The sequence below is a fragment of the Rhipicephalus microplus genome, chromosome 7, assembly GCF_043290135.1.
Source record: "Rhipicephalus microplus isolate Deutch F79 chromosome 7, USDA_Rmic, whole genome shotgun sequence".
Lineage (NCBI taxonomy): Eukaryota > Metazoa > Arthropoda > Arachnida > Ixodida > Ixodidae > Rhipicephalus > Rhipicephalus microplus.
Genome location: NC_134706.1, coordinates 158304936 through 158321453, shown reverse-complemented (window position 1 = coordinate 158321453; position 16518 = coordinate 158304936). Strand labels below are relative to the sequence as shown.

Here is a 16518-nt window from a genome sequence, read left to right as displayed (position 1 = left end):
CCCTTTATACGGCTCTCTTCGCTTGATAATGCTTGCAGAGAATAATATTTGGGCTTGGGAGTTCATTTGAACATTGCTTCCGGCTAATTTGGTTATTATTTAAAGTGTCTTTTAGCTAGTGCTGATTTTCTAGTTTAGACGCTTATCGGTAGGCCCTTTTTAACGCGTCGTGTTTCTTTCAACAAAGGCCGCCTGTAGTTTCCTTATGCGCTGGGTGTAGTTGTTTTTTCTAGAGATCCTTCTTACACTGCGTCGGCATGTTCACCTAAGTTCTCTAGCTTATAGTGTCATGGGGAGATTCCGCCAGGGAGTGCAGAACAATGCGGACGTAAGAACAATGACTCTTGCTTTTCTCAGTGGTTTTTGTGGTAATTGCTATAGATGGACCCCGGAAGCCTACACAAATTTTGAACCAGCAATTTGAAAGGTACTCGCTGATATTGTACCTTTGTCGCGAGTGGACTCTCGGCAATTTCTCAGATATTTGTTCATCACCAGCGTGTAAGAGCTAAGCCAAGCAATCTAAGCCAACTTTCAGTAGAAAGGCGCGGGGAAGTTTAGGCCAAACCCCATGCCAGTGACTTTCTCACCCTTGCGTACACGTGTCAAGCAGCACAGCGCAAATATCACATCGGAAGGCTATACCTTAACCAGTGACAGTGAAGGAAATGAAAGACACCCCTGGAGAATTCCACAATAGAGACAGCTGTTTCACCGCTTTCAACATCCGAAGGTAGCAAGAAAATGTGGGACACCATTCTCAAGGCTGACAACGTCACAGCAAGGACGTGTCAGCTGCCTACCACTCTGCCAACAGTGGACCAACCAAGAACAATGTTGCAAATAAAGATGGGAGAAGGGGCGTGGACACGGACGCAACGACGGGCGCTCTGTCACTCTGTTCTGTTTTCTTCGATGCAGCAAGACGTACGTGTACAGCTCTCCACTTCATTTTCCATGCTTCTTTTTGGGGCCTAAACCCAACCGGTTGTCTGGCCCTGGCTTTTGAAAATGGACCAACTACAGATGTAGCGCGGTTTCTGCCTACTACCACATGCATAACCTTATCATATTTGTGCATTTATATACGTATTGGTTTAAATATATTTGTATAAACGTATCCGTATATGCTCACTATGTATGTACGTACATCCATTGATAACTAATAAATGCGAAGCGTTTCTTGGCGAACTACGGCAACTTCGAGCGTATCTATCTATCTATCTATCTATCTATCTATCTATCTATCTATCTATCTATCTATCTATCTATCTATCTATCTATCTATCTATCTATCTATCTATCTATCTATCTATCTATCTATCTATCTATCTATCTATCTATCTATCTATCTATCTATCTATCTATCTATCTATCTATCTATCTATCTATCTATCTATCTATCTATCTATCTATCTATCTATCTATCTATCTGCCCCCGCCATATAGCTCTCCTGGCTGTTTCGATAATGGTATTGATACCAAACTTGGTATGTCATAACACGACTGTAAGAAGAACATATTTAACTACTCATGACATGGAAATCAATACATGTATGTCATGAATATAATGATTCCAATTTCATGGTCCTGCAGCTCTTGCGGTGGTTTTGTTCACATGGCATGTTGAAAAACAGGTATGGTATGACATGATTGCATGGCGAACACAAGTGACAGACCCTAACATAAAAATTATGAGATGCATGTCAAATAACAACATGACTATATGCGACGCTCATGATGCGCTCGCAGCTGTTTCACTAGCGTCACTGATACCAAATTCGATATTATGGTACGCGAATGGTTGTCGAAGGTATGCGACTAATGCAAACATAATAATCATTAGATACGTGTCATGTAACAATATGACTACATGCCACGCTCATGATACGCTGGCGGCTGTTTCCCTAGCTTCACATGGGCCAAACTCGGTATTACGACACGCAAACGGATGACATAGGTAAATGACACAGCCAAACGTGATAATCAGAACATGCGTATAATGTAACATGACTACATGTCACACTTATGAAGCGCTCGCGGCCATTTCGCTGACTTCAGATATGCCAAATTTGTTAACACCTGACGTCAATAGATGACGAAGGTATGTGACAGGTGCAAACATGATGATCATGAGATTCGTGTCATGTGAGAACATGGCTACATGCCACAGTGAAGGCGCCACTACATTCCGCTGTGACGCGGTGCGCGTGCTCACCGGCGTTAATTTTTTCTCGTCATGCCGGCGTTGCCACGCTGCAGGCACCGGTCCTGCTTTATACTCGCAGGTGCGTGCGGCGCTGCATTGCTTTGACGCATGCGCGTTTCAGCGCGTCAGGCGTCCTTCCGTCGCGAAAAGATGGAGACGCAGTGTTGTCTATAGAGAGCTCACGTTTTATAACCATGCGCAGGGTAGCAAAACGGCTGCCTATAGGCTGGTTAACCTCCCCGCCGTTCTTCTCCCCCTGTTTTCCTTCCTTTCTTCCTTGTGGCATGGATATTCTCATTCTATAACGTAGCGTTGCTGTGCCCAGCGTCAGCGTGCGTCAACGCTTCATTGGAGTATATAATCGGGCCCTTCATGATGCGCTCACAGCCGTTTTGCCAGCTCCCCATATGTCAAACTTACTGTTACGTGACGTCAATAGATGTTGTAATACGTGACTGGTGCAAATGACAATCCTGACACGGGTGTGATGTAAGAACATGACAACATACAATGCTCATAGCAAGCTCGCGTCAGTTTCTCTAGCTCCACATATACCGAATTTGGTATCACGTGACGTGAATAGATGACGACGGTAAATGACACATCTAAACATGATAATCATGACACGGAAGTCATATATGGCATCATTTACCTCCTTCTCGTAACGTTGTGCTGATTTTAAAGTGACATATCAACCTTTCTTTATCGTGCTTCGGATATCATCAATTCCCACTGTGCGTGAGATCTGCCAGTTTTTTACATAAGTCATCATTTGTGATTTTGAAATGTTTTTTCTAATTTTCAATCTTTGTTTTAGTTTACTTATATTTGTTTGAACAGGAGGTCCCCTTGACAGTTTTTGCTTCAAGACCTCATTCTGTAATATATGCATTTTGTGTTTTAATTGCACTACATAACTGTACTAAATACTGAAAAAAAATGAAACCACCATCACCGAAGCCATCTGGACGCTCGACGCCCTACTCGCCGACTCGACGACCTCGGCTAATATTCTCCAAGAGGTCCTCACTATGGTTGCGGCAAAAAAACGCCACACTGTTCAACATTGACAGGCATATTCAAGCTGCGCTACACGATCAGGTATTGCAGGAAGACTTCGTCACCACCAGAGTATACGACGACCAAGTCAACTGCGCTCAAACAAGGGTACGAAACACAACTGGGCCGCGGCCACCAAGCTCAGCTGCGTACGTCACCGTCACAACCACTCCGTGCAGTGACCCCCTCTCATGCACATCGCAGCCCACCATGACCTCGCCTTCGCCCAGCTTTCAGGCACCGACGACACCGCCTTGCATCGATCGGCCCAAGCTCTCGGAAGCCCATTCAGTCACTTTTCGAATGCTGCCAACGAGTACTCGTCACCCGTAGTTTACAGTAAACTTATTTATATTGACAGCATAATGGCTTACGGCGTCATAAAAAAAGATGATGCACGTAATTGTACACGCTCTGGTGATGCGTGGTCCTGCGCGAGGGATAATATATTAGTGCAGAGCATGTCTGGAGCACGGCAATCACCAGCTTGGCCCGCAAGGTCCCAAACCGAGTGGTCCAGAAGGCACGCAGTTTGGGGTAAGGGCAGCCACTCTCTCTCCCAACGTTGGTGCTACGCTCAGCCAAACCGCCCTCTTGAGGCTCGTCGGGTCGTCGGGAAATTTTATGAATACGGTTCAGGGATTGTCTGACTGAGACCAAGTTTGTCCGGAAAACGACGCGACTGGCAAGGATTTTGGGACCAGTTTTATGCAAGCAGTCTCACAACAATGACTGGATCTCGAGAATAAAGAAGTTTATTCTTCTCCGCATTTATTAGTGGAACAGCAAAAGAAGCCGTTCAAGGCATTAGAATGGCTGAAGCTAACTATAACGTGGTCATTCACATAATATGGAACCGTTTTGATCGCACGGAGCCGCAACCGGAGATTGTCGGAACTCTACGACTGGTTACATTGAAGGTAACAAAACAATAGAGCGAGATAGACCCATGGCTCTTGCTCGTGCACGCACCCCTTCTACCTCCTTTATTTATAATAAAGAAGATGCAAAATATCACGACAGCCTTGAGAGCTCCAAGACTGTCAAGGGATGAAATGAAGGCAATCGAGTGCGCTAAGAGAGGATTTGGTGTATCAACGCGGATGTCGTGCTTTTCGCTGAAGCTCTGACCATGGCGGTGGCCCTTACTGAGCAGCACACAAGGCACAGTTTGCCCGCACAGGGTCCACGATCTTTCGCCTCCACTTTGAAAGGCTACATTACCACAGCCTACGCTAGAGTTGAAAAAACTCATACTTGTCGCTTTCGTGCTTTCGGCTTGGACTGCCGCTCCCGAGTGCACGCGCCAAAAAGTAATCACGACATCAATTTTCTCTCGACGAGGACACGTTTAAAAGAATGATTGTGAATGGAAGAAATCCCACAGCGCTCGAGGTGAAAGGAGTAGACACGTACGTTGTAGCAATTCCTTTCGATGGCATGCGTGTGCCCAACTTCGTGGTGCGTGGGAAAGCCCTCGAGCCTTGTTTTAAGACAAGCAACAAGGTGACGTGTGCTACGCGTGCGGCCACGAGGTTCCTCGTGCCGATGTTTGCCACAGTAGCGAGGAAAAGAGCAAATGCCAAAGATGCGGAATTTTCAATCTCCAAACATCGAGGGAGGTGAGGATCACCAGTGCGCCCCTAGTGGTGGATACTTCGGGGAGGCACCGGGGAGACAACGTGCAGCCAGCGCTTTCAGATATCATACTTCGTGCTACGTTGGCGCCTCTGGTGATAACTTCGCACAAAGTACGGTATCTGGTAACAATGCAGGCACCAACGTCGCACGCCAATTTAAAGGAATCGTCGCACGTCAAATGGCGCAAGAAGCACAGATTGCCTAAAGAAATGAGGTCAAAAATTTTAGTTCCTGGGGTCCTCCCGTCCTAGGGGGCACTCTTAGTCAAAGAGAATACCTGGATGGAGAAATGGCAGGTATTCGAGCACGTCCACTTTGACATCCCGCTCCCGTTCTCAGTCCTTTACTACGTGGGCAGAAAAGATGCAGGGTGTTCCGGGGCCAACCTCAAAAGTAAAAAATACCTAGCAGAGCAGCAAACTTCCTGGTCAGGCGAAGCCAGAGCACATGGTCAATTCAAGAATTCAATCGCTTTAGCTGGAAATATGCAGGTCATGCGAGAGCTCGTGAAACGTAAGGCTTTCAGCGGCTTTACACGGTATATCACAAACTGCGATGACGCTAAGGCTACTACCCTTAGCCCGCTTCATGGGAAACAAAGGCAAGGCACTAAATCCGGAAAAACCTATGAGAAACAGAGGAAGAGGACGATGGTATGATTGAGGTTAGTGATACCTCGTCCTCAGTTTTGGTCCCCATGTTAAAAAGGGGGAAAGGCAATCAAGCAGCCATCCTCATCATCAAAGGTCGCCTATTAATTACAGCGAGCTCAGATGCGTGTACACGCCCGCGCGCTTTGTTCTTCGTACGTCGTGCTCCGTGGTTAGAAGTAAACACGGCCCTGTTCTGCTCGTTCCGTCCGCCTGATCTGGTTTCTTGTTTTTTCGCTTGCCGCCCCATGCATGGTTATAGATGACCTAACGTCGGTTCCTATTGGCAATTGGCGGTCCGCATGACGCAATTCGTTGGGAAGTGTCAATATTTTTTTCTTGCTCGGTTTTTCGCACACCCTCTGAGACTCGCTAACACTCGAGCGACCGCTCATCTCCGAGGCTATGTTTCAGCTCCCGATGCGCTCGCTATGCCTACAGCTCCGAGAGATATGCTCCGGCTCTCGGTAATGGTTTCAAATCTTGTTATACCGAAAAATTGAGCCTGGCACGTATTCAATTTAAAATAGGCATGAAAACATATACACAAAAACAAGTAAAGATGCGTACAATGGCACAAACGAAAAAACGAACAGTCATGTGCACAAGCCCTTGCAATATGCATTACTTTGAATCTGGCACACCTAGAGGACTACGTAAAAATATTGGTTAAGGTAGTTCATTTCACACTTATGCGAGTTAATTGATGGTTGGCTCACGCAACGCTACCACTATTGTCGATGTGTCATGCCGCAATTATATGACGCATTACTTTGTTTTAATGCCAGTACAAAACAACAATAACACCGTACATTGACGAGTAAATACGTCTTCGACGATGTGAAAAAGATTAGAAGGTTGGCGTCCAGTTAACAATCTTTTGTGTTCAAGTAAGTTCTGGTTCATGCAACGTCCTATCGATCCAACACCGAGAAGTGATTGCAGATGAAAGAAAGCTTATTAGTTGCGTTTGTGCAGCGATCAGTGACTTTATTACTGTGTTTGACGAAAGAAACATTGGTCCAATTCTTGACTTTTACTCGCACATTTTCACCTAGCTTATCGGCAGCCGTAAAAACAACATTGACACCGTATCTGTCTTCTACTTTCTTTAGCTTGTAACAATATTACCCTCTCGCGTTTTACGTCCCATTACCATGATATGGTTATGAGAGGGGTCATAGTACAGGCCTGTGAAAATTTCACCCACTTGGTGTTCTTCAACGCGCTCTAACGTCGCGCAGTACTCAGGCCTCTCCAATTTTGCCTACATTGAAATGCGACTGCCACGGCTGAGATTTTCTTTAGAGTGTGAAATATGCAATAGATGTACGCTATATAGACCTATGATACGCATCTTCCTTTCCCTTTCTGCAACCATGCTTAGACCTGAATGAAACGTTCAGCGACAGTGGCCACTCCATCAAGAGAATAAGCTATAACTGCGTTACTGTGCCATAAAGCTATCACTCATCTGTGCGCACACGCCTTCGTGACGGTCCGCTTGAAGAGCTCCTGAACCACACCTAATTCAAAGGGGGGTTGGTATAGTTACCTGTTGGCCTTCTATACCCTTCCCACGAGCACCATCTCCTCCTTTCTACTCCTTCGCTTAGAAAACGTGTGGAATGCCAGCACAGAGCCTTAATTAGGTCTGTCACTACCGAGCGCTCAAGAAAGCGCGCGCCTCCAAATTTTGCCGACAGTGACGACACCAGGCGCCAGACAGTGGCACAAAGACAACTTAAAAGAAGAAAAGAAGCATCAGGGTACTCCTCGGGCGGGTCGCCACCAGTAACCGACCAAACTTTCACACCTATCGCAGAGCGAACACCAGAATTATTGAGAAGGAAGGCATGAGTCACTCCCTATTTGGGTCATGGGTCGGGGAGAGTTCTCGAAACGTCTCGGGCTTTCCCCAATCTTAGCTGTGCAACGCGACGGACAACCTTCCGGAACCCAGGGTGTATCGTATCTAAGCGAGCAGCGGATGGTACTGATCAGGAGAAAGAAGTTTGCGCCACCGTGCATCGAGTTTTTCACGTCGTTGGCCGAAGACTTATGTCCTCAGTGACAAAGCACAAGATGAAGATCTTTTCCATCTGTGCGTGAAGGCTTGTATTACAAGCAGACGAAGAGATAGATAATAGATAGATAAATAGATAGATAGATAAATAGATAGATAGATAGGTTGATTGATAGATAGATAGATAGATAGATAGGTAGATAGATAGACAGACAGATAGATAGATGTATAGATAGATAGATAGATAGATAGATAGATATATAGATAGATACGTGTGGTTTAACGTCCCAAAACCACCATATGATTATGAGAGATGCCCTAGTTGAGGGCTCAGAAAATTTCGACCAACTGAAGTTCTTTAACGTGCACCCGAATGTGAGCACAAGGGCCTACATTTGCGCTTCTTTCGGAGAGGCAGCCACCACAGCTAGGGATTCGATCGCGTGACCTACGGTTCATCAGCCGAGTACCTTAACCACTAGACCACTGTGGCGGCGCAGCAGAAGAAGAGTGGGAGATTACCGTCAAAGGGCGAAGACGCGTTCTGCAGCCGCAGCGCGTGAGTGACTGACGAGTTACCGGCAAAGGAAAGTTTGTTGCATGAAGTGCGGACATTTGAATCACGAGGTTTTCTGGAGGAGAAACTTCGGGAGCTGCGGAACGACAAGAGCGCTGGACTTTGAATGTCCCCTAGAACAGTATCATTCAAACATTGTTCCAAGAAGTCTGGACGGAATAAGTTGACGAACCTTTTAGTTTCTATGTGTCCTGGTTGTTTAATGCAGGAGAGTTCAATGTAGAGCGTGTTGTTGTTCGTGTTCGTTGTTGCCGTGCCGCGGTGGTCTAGTGCTAACCGCAAGTCTGCTAATCGCAAGACTGCTAACCCGCAAGTCGCAGGATCGAATCCTGGCTGCGGCGGCTGCATTACCGATTGAGGTGGGATGGTTGTAGGCCTGTGTTCTCAGATTCGGTGCACGTTTCAAAATCCTAGTTTGTCAAAATTTCCGAAGCCCTCCACTACGGTGTCTCTGATAATCACATGGTGGTTTTGGGACGTTAAGTCTCACATATCAATCAATCAATCAATCGTATACGTTGTTTTGAGTGTAGCTGAATGTGTTGTGTAGCCCGTTGTTTGTGAGGTGACTTATTTTATGGGACTATTGGCGAGAGTGCATATGTTTGTGTTGTTTGATCTGCCGTATTTGAAAAAAAATATTTTTTTTGTTATCAACTCTCGGCTCTGACTGGTTCTTTGAACCACAGCCGGCATCCACCGGCGTGACAAATAGGATCACACCTACATTGTTCATGCTTTCGTGGTGCAGTTTGGCGGGCTGGTACTTCAGCTCTTGCAATTACCCCGGCGATCGTTTTCCTAATTAACGGGACAAGTTACAAAGTCAGCCATGATTTTGTGCTTTTTGCGCAATGGGAAACCAAAAATGAAGTCACAATAATTTTTGCGCACAATAGTCGTGAGGGCCAAGGCAGACATGGCAGGCATCTGCACAGCAAAACAGGTGAGAGGTCGCATATATCAACCAATCAAGAGCTTATTTCATCATCATCTCACGTGAGCAACCAGATGGCATCACGAATTGTGCCGCAAAGATGGGATATACCGGTAGAAAATAATGCGCTCGTTGTTTATATGTTATGAGAATATTTAGGTAAAGAAACACGTGGCTATACCGTTATTTACAAGATTTAGTGTGATGACGAGATATTTACCCACAGTTTTGAGGATTATGTAGTAAACTGCCTCGAAACAAGGTTTTGCTGAAACCGAAGGAAATGTCTACGTATTGTGTCACACTATCAATAGGCAATGCTTTTGTGAAACTCCATTTCAGCCACTGCCACCTGACAAGGTATTGATAACTTGAACAAAATCCAACAAACAAAAAGATGCGTCCAGAAATTATTGAACTAGCCAAGGCGTGCCAGTGGCCTAAATTATTTGCAAATTATCGCAAAGTAACCATACCTCTGTGCCTCGTCTTGTTGAATGCCTTTATTTTACAGATTTTCAGATGACCCTCAAACCAGAGCTGAGGCTGCTTTCTTCCGAAGAGAAGAGACGACTGAAGAAGGACGTGACAAGGGCCTTGAAACAGTTTGACACTGGCGAAGGATTGCGCAAAGAAAACTGCATCTGTGTTATTCTTGCGAGGAAGTGCTCCGCGTAATATCTTTGTTCCGTTCTGCTGCTGACGCGCAAGCAGTGTTGACTGCATTCTTCCTGGCGTATTTCAGGAAATTTTTAGTTTTAGAGCCGATAAGGAAGAGGTCAAGATGTTTACATTTTTAGTGCTGAAATAAATGCATGAAAAACAATAAATCTCAAAACAAGTGGTGTTTGCGATTGCGTATTGTATAGGAATATGTATATATATGAATAGACGTTGATGGCCTTGCAATCTGCAAGTATTGTTTAGCAAACAGTTACTGTCATTAGGCGAATACAATGTAGTGGAGCTTTAGTAAGCTAGTACGTAAGAACAAATTGTCGTGGTTAAAGTTTTGATCCTAGAACTAACGTGAAGATGACGCGAGTTGAAAGCCACTATACACGCTGTACCATGATCTTTTGAATTCGTTTCAAATTCTTTTGTTGGTAACACGAGTTGTCCTGCAACCCATGATGGCACAGTCGAGCGAGTGGGATGAATCTTGAAAGATATAACGCCACATGAGCTACTTAACATACAAAGTTACGTTAAGCTTCTACTGCGTTTTCTCAAGGACTGCTCCAAACGTATTTTATTTTCTAGAATCGGCATCCTCCAAATCAAGGAATAAGGCCACAGGTCTTGCAATCAGATACCCCTTAATATAGAGGTTCTATTTTGTGACCACTTGTGTTGATAGTTACGCCGGGTTTCATACCCAAAGTCTTAAACTTTTCGTTATGTCAGGTGTCGTGTCGTAAAAACTATCATAATCATCATCATCATCATGAAACAAAATTTTCTTTTTGTTCGTCCTCCTGTGCTTATTTTACGTCTCTTTCGCAACTAAAACTCACTCGCCGATTTGTCCAGCAGGGCACAAAATAACCCTGTTGGGTGAGAGACATGGTTGAGAGAGAAACAAAAAGAAAGAAAAAAGTGGAAGGCGAGAAAAAAAGTACAAAGAGAGGAACAAATAACGAGATAAAAAGACAGGAAAAGAGGTCCCGAGAAAAATTGACATAGAATGAGAGAAATTATTGAAAGAAAGTAAAAAAAAAGATAAATTGTTAGAGAACGAGTGTAATGCGATAGAGGTAAACAAAGTGAAATGAAGATTAACCAGGGAAAAAATAGACGATTAGTGAGCAATTGAACTGAGAAGAAGACACAGAAAAGTACCTAGATAAAACTCGAATAACGAAAATAAAATTGAAGTGAGACAGAAAAAAAGACAGAAAATGAAAGATAAGGAAAGGAACAACCACAGAAAAGCTAAAAACATAAGTGCAAAGCAAATATATAGTAATGTATACTATAGTGGATTAGGGTTGCTAAAGAGAGTGAGCTGAGGAGGAGGAAAAAGATCTCTGTGACTCTTGATTCACTGTTCTTTACAGAGAATCTGCCACATTCTTAGATACGAAGCAGCTCTTTGACTAGTCTGTGTAACGCTGTACATCTGTAAGAACGCGCCGCACGCCACAGGTGTTTGAGTGGTGCCAAGTAGGCCACGCTGCTGCTGCGCGGTGACGTCACGCGCTCCTCACAGTAGACGATGACATCACTCTCTCTCTCTCATCTGTCGCGACGTGCACAGCTGCCGCCTCGTCCATTCGCTCGCAACACGTGCAGCGACCGCCGCTCGCTACACCACAAACTCGTCAGTTCAAGAGCGATTCGCAATGCCCCCTGCCTATTCGAAATGTTCATAGACTGTCGAGCCACCTACCGGAATTCAGAAGTGTCCTCTCAAGGAGCATGAGTAGGCAGACGCTCCAAAAGCTCCCTTGTTCGGTGGTGCTAGCCTCAGTGTCAACGCGTTAACCAGAAACGAACACAAACCACTTTGTATGTTGCGTGCATCAGTAAATATACCGGACTGTCTGGGCCACAATAAAGCTGATTCGTTCTTGCGAAAGGCGAAGTTTTCGTGAAAGTACGTGTCACCTCGCCCTTTCGATCATCGACCACCGAGTACACACATCAGCTTTGCGAGATTTTCTGCAGCCACGTCGTATAGTCAAATGTTATTGTCTAACCATTGCAGTTCAAACTATAACCTTGTTTTACGTGCGTATAGCATTCGTCAGTGGTTTTGTATTGCATGAATCTCATAACATTCATTGTACGTGGAAGGTATCGAAGACTCCCGATTTGCGTTTCCCAACGTTGGTCTTCACTGCGCTGCTTGTTTTTTTTACGTTCGTTGATAGATCACAGCGCACTGGAAAAGATTTTTTCTCTTGCTGGGTATCAGAGCAAAGTGATCTTCGCAGTGTCCGCACCCCCAGATAAACGTGGCGAGTTACGCCGTGTGTGTTTTGCATGATGAATGGCGCGTTGTTGGTGCTATTGAAGTCGTTTAGCTCAGAGATTTCCTCAGATTACTTTCAGCAGTCATGTTCAAAGAAACCGTCTTGGCATCGGGGATTTTTTACTGGACGTAGGTGGTTGCCAATGAGCTAAGAATGACAGTGACGACGAGTGATCAGCTGCTAGCTCCCGAGCACAGTGTTGCACTTCCCGTCCCGTCGTGCAATAATGTTTTTTTTTCAATCATAAGTCATTTTGATTGTATTTATTGTATGATATCGTTCAGTGAGCTCAAAATAAAAACTTAGTTTTTCTTGGGCATTGCATGTAGCCCAATTACAATGAATATTACAAGCTACCGCGTGCCACCAATACGCTCGAGCAAGACCAGCGAAGCGAAATGGTTAGAGCAATGAGATATACAGTTACGACCACACTCCACGCAAACTTCCCATGCACTTCGCTGGTGCTGTCCGAACGAAGTTGTTGTTCGACAAATTTACGCAATGTTGAGGTTGGGAAAAGCGTACGCGTGTCAATATCGCTGTTCCGATCGTGCTGATGGATCCTGCAACATCCGGCTGCAGTGAATTGCGCACTGTTAGAGCCTCATCAACACTGTGATACAAGCGCTACACAATGAGAAGTTAAATGCTTGTGCACCGTTGAAGAAGCAGCTGCATGATGCTTACAGCGGAAGAAAAGACGACGGTGTAACATTTTGCCAAACCATCGCTACGGTAAACATTCGGTCCTGTGCAGCCGCGACAGTGCGCTACTCGCTAGGGGCCTACTACTGCGGCGAATTCACCAGGCACGCTCTGCACAAATTATCTCTGAGTGTCGTTCAGTTCAGAAGTGAATTCTACTTCACGTAGTTTGATACACGGGCGATAAGCTGACACCCCCACCCTTTGCACTGCGGCAAGAAATGAGATAACGAATATTCAAAATTTCCTATAGTCTGCGAAGGTACTTTAGTTCGATATACAATCTCTCGATGATTGATTGATATGTAGGGTTTAACGTCCCAAAACCACTGTATAATTATGAGAGACGCTGCAGTTGAGGGCTCCGGAAATTTAGACCACCTGGGGTTGTTTAACGTGCACCCAAATCTGAGCACACGGGCCTACAACGTTTGCGCCTCCATAGGGAATGCAGCCGCCGCAGCCGGGATTCGATCCCGCGACCTGCGGGTCAGCAGCCGAGTACTTTAGCCACTAGACCACCGCGGCGGGGCTCACTCGATGATCAAAAATTCATCCGGTGAAAGCGGCATGGGAAGTCACTGTATTTTCTAGTTGTAGGCCGAGTAGCACATTTCTTTTTCAATTAAGCCGCTAGCAACCATGCTCTGCGAAGACGTTGGTGCACCTGCTGCACCACCGAAAGTGGTGGCCGTTAACCAGGAATCTATCAATCGTACGAACTGGCGCACTTACTTTAAATTCATTAAGCTTCGACAGCAGAGTATTTGCATTAAACTGGCCCCGATTTCGAAAAAGATCACTGAAATAATCAATGCCGTAGGCTAAGTGCAGCACTACATGAATCTCGCATGACCTATATTTTGTGCTTGTGAGTTGCTGCTTACCTTCTATAGCTGGTGCCACTTGACCATGTGTCAGTGGCGGTGCATTTTAATCGGCACTACGCTACGCCTCCACGCTTTGCGTAACGGAACAAAAAAAATGCTTTTGAACTCCCATGACAAATTCCCGAAAGCAGGTGCTTCTTTTTTCCTCGCCGGTAATTCGCACGTCAGACATGTCTGGTGTTGGGCTACTTGCTTCGTCTATCAGCGACACGCTCAAGCAAGTCACCTGCAAAATTATAGTGCGGCTTTGCCGTATATCTATGGTTTCTTGCCAAGAAAGATGGCGAACCTAGCGTTACTCTGCTTCAGTAAAAAGCATATACACTTAATATAACGTGTGCGGGTGCGGTCAAACTCAAAAAGCCGCGTATTCAAAGAAAGAAAAAGAAACAGCTCCTGGTCACACGGCACACGTGACGTATTTCTTTGCCCCTACCTAGCCTCCCTACTAGTTTCCACTGCTTTCGACGAGACAAGAGAAGAGAATGCAATTGCAGCATTGCTTTTTTTGCTTTGCTCGCAGCATTGCAAGAGAAGTAATTGCAACCGGTCGGATACACTGCTTTTGAGGATGCCATAAGTGTTCAAACATTCGCATTTGGTAGCACTGCCTGGCAAACAGAGTGTGGTCACTTTCAGCGAAATGCTCGGCAATTTGGCTCTTTCTCCATTCTGGTGGTGAGGCTGGCGTATACCAAGTGGGTAACAAATAGCTTAAGCTCTAATTATTACGCATGAAGCATTTGATCACAAAATAAAGATATTTGTACCGTATCTGTAGGCATGTCCGTCGCGCTGGCTGCGTAGGTTGTCGTGCTCTCGAGGCTAATTGATTAGGTTTACATGTACCAAGTTTTACATGGCTTGAGAAGAGATTGAGAAAAACATAGACTACATAAATGACATGAAAATATTGACATGCCTTTAAAGGAGCCCTGCAGCACTTTTTGAGCATGGTCAGAAAACGCTGCTCGAACTTACACGAAGTGATACGAGGACATAACCATGACAACTGAGTGATCCTAACATGTAAACAATGTCAAGCATGCCATGACCGCCAATACATATAAGACGCGATCATCAAGCACTAATGGCGGTTTCCTTAACTTGTTGAGTACCAAAATATACATGCCATGATAGTGAATTGTATAAATAACTGATCGCAACATGAAAAGCTTTTCATGCGTGTCATCTAGGCCAAGACATATATAACCCAGTCATGAAGATCCTTTTGGTGTCTACTGGAATTGACTTGACATCATAGAAAAGCATAACTACGATAACTGACTGGTCCTAACATGCATGATGTCATGCATGTTATGACTGCCGAAACATATGATACAGTCAGGGAGCGCTAATGGTGGTTTTCTTAACTTGCAGTGTACCAAAATTTACATGACACGTTAATGAAGTACATAAATAGCTGATCATAACGCGAAAAGCTTGTCATGCATGTCATGTTGGCCATGATATACATCACCCCGTCATGAAGCTCTTATAGCAAATTTAGTGTCTACCAGAACTTAGACAACATGATCACAGGGCATAACTATGACAACTTACTGGTCCTAACATGAAAATAGTGCCATGTATGCTATGTCTGCTATGACACATATGACATGGTCACGGAGCTCTAGTGGCGCTTTTATTAGGTTGTTGAGTACTGAAATTCACATAGCATGATAAGTGAATATCAGTAATAAAAATAGCTGTCAAGTAAAAAAGGCTTGTCATGCATGTCATGTAGGCCATGACGCATATCATGAAGTCATGGAGGTCTTAGATCTAATTCGGTGTCTACCAGAGATGACGCGACACGATAAGAGGGCATAACTGTGACAAATGGTTGCTCTTAACATGAAAATAATGACATGCATGTCATGACCGCTTTGGCACATATGACACGGTTATGGATTTTTAATGGCGGCTTTTATAACATGTTGAGAACCAAGTGGCATGATAGTGAAAAACATAAATGTCTGATGATAACACGAAAAGCTTGTCATGCATGTCATGAAAACCGTGGCATACATCACCCAGTCATCGAGCTTTTAGGGCCAATTTGGTGTCTACCAGAACTTACACAACATGATTAGAGTGCAAAGTATGACAACTGACTGGTCTTAACACGAAAATGTCGCCATACACGACATGACCGCCATGACACTTATGACACGGTGATGGAGTACTAATGGCGCTTAGATTGACTTGTTGATACCAAAATTTACATGACTTAATTATGAATACACAACAAGAAAAGAGATGACAAGGACTTGAAGAATTACAGGCCGATCAGCTTGCTCTCAGTAGTATACAAGCTATTTACAAATGCAATTGCTAACAGAATTGAGACAACATCGGAATTCTATCAACAAAAAAACCAGGATTTTGAACAGGCTAGACAACAATCAAACACATTCATACAGTCAATCAGGTAATAGAGAAATGCTCAAAGTATAGCCAACCACTATACAGGGCCTTCATATAATACAAGAAGGCATTTGATTCAGTAGAATTATCAGCAGTCATGCAGACGCTGCGGAATCAAGACGTCGATGAAGCATATATAAACACCCTGGAAAAAATCCACAGGGGATCAACTGCTACCATAGTACTTCAAAAAGAAAGCAACACAATACCAATCAAGAAGGATGTAAGGCAGGGAGATACGATCTCTCCTATGCTCTTTACCGCGCATTTACAGGAGGTTTTCAGCACCCTACAGTGTGAACTGTTAGGCATAGAACTTAATTGAAGTTACTTAAGTAACTTGCGCTTCACCGATGACATTGGATTGCTGAGTAACTCAGGGGACGAATTGGCAGTTATGATTCCTGAGTTTG

At 44.6% G+C, this 16518-nt stretch overlaps 1 protein-coding gene across 1 annotated transcript in view; it reads left to right on the top strand.

The window, feature by feature from the left end:
- Positions 1-9940, top strand: part of LOC119180005 (juvenile hormone acid O-methyltransferase) — a 31904-nt gene extending 21964 nt beyond the window's left edge. The window contains exon 4 of the mRNA XM_037431133.2: positions 9614-9940. Coding sequence (XP_037287030.2) covers positions 9614-9777 — 164 coding nt within the window. The 3' untranslated portion in view covers positions 9778-9940. The remainder of the gene's footprint in view (positions 1-9613) is intronic.
- The last annotated feature ends 6578 nt before the right edge of the window (positions 9941-16518 follow it).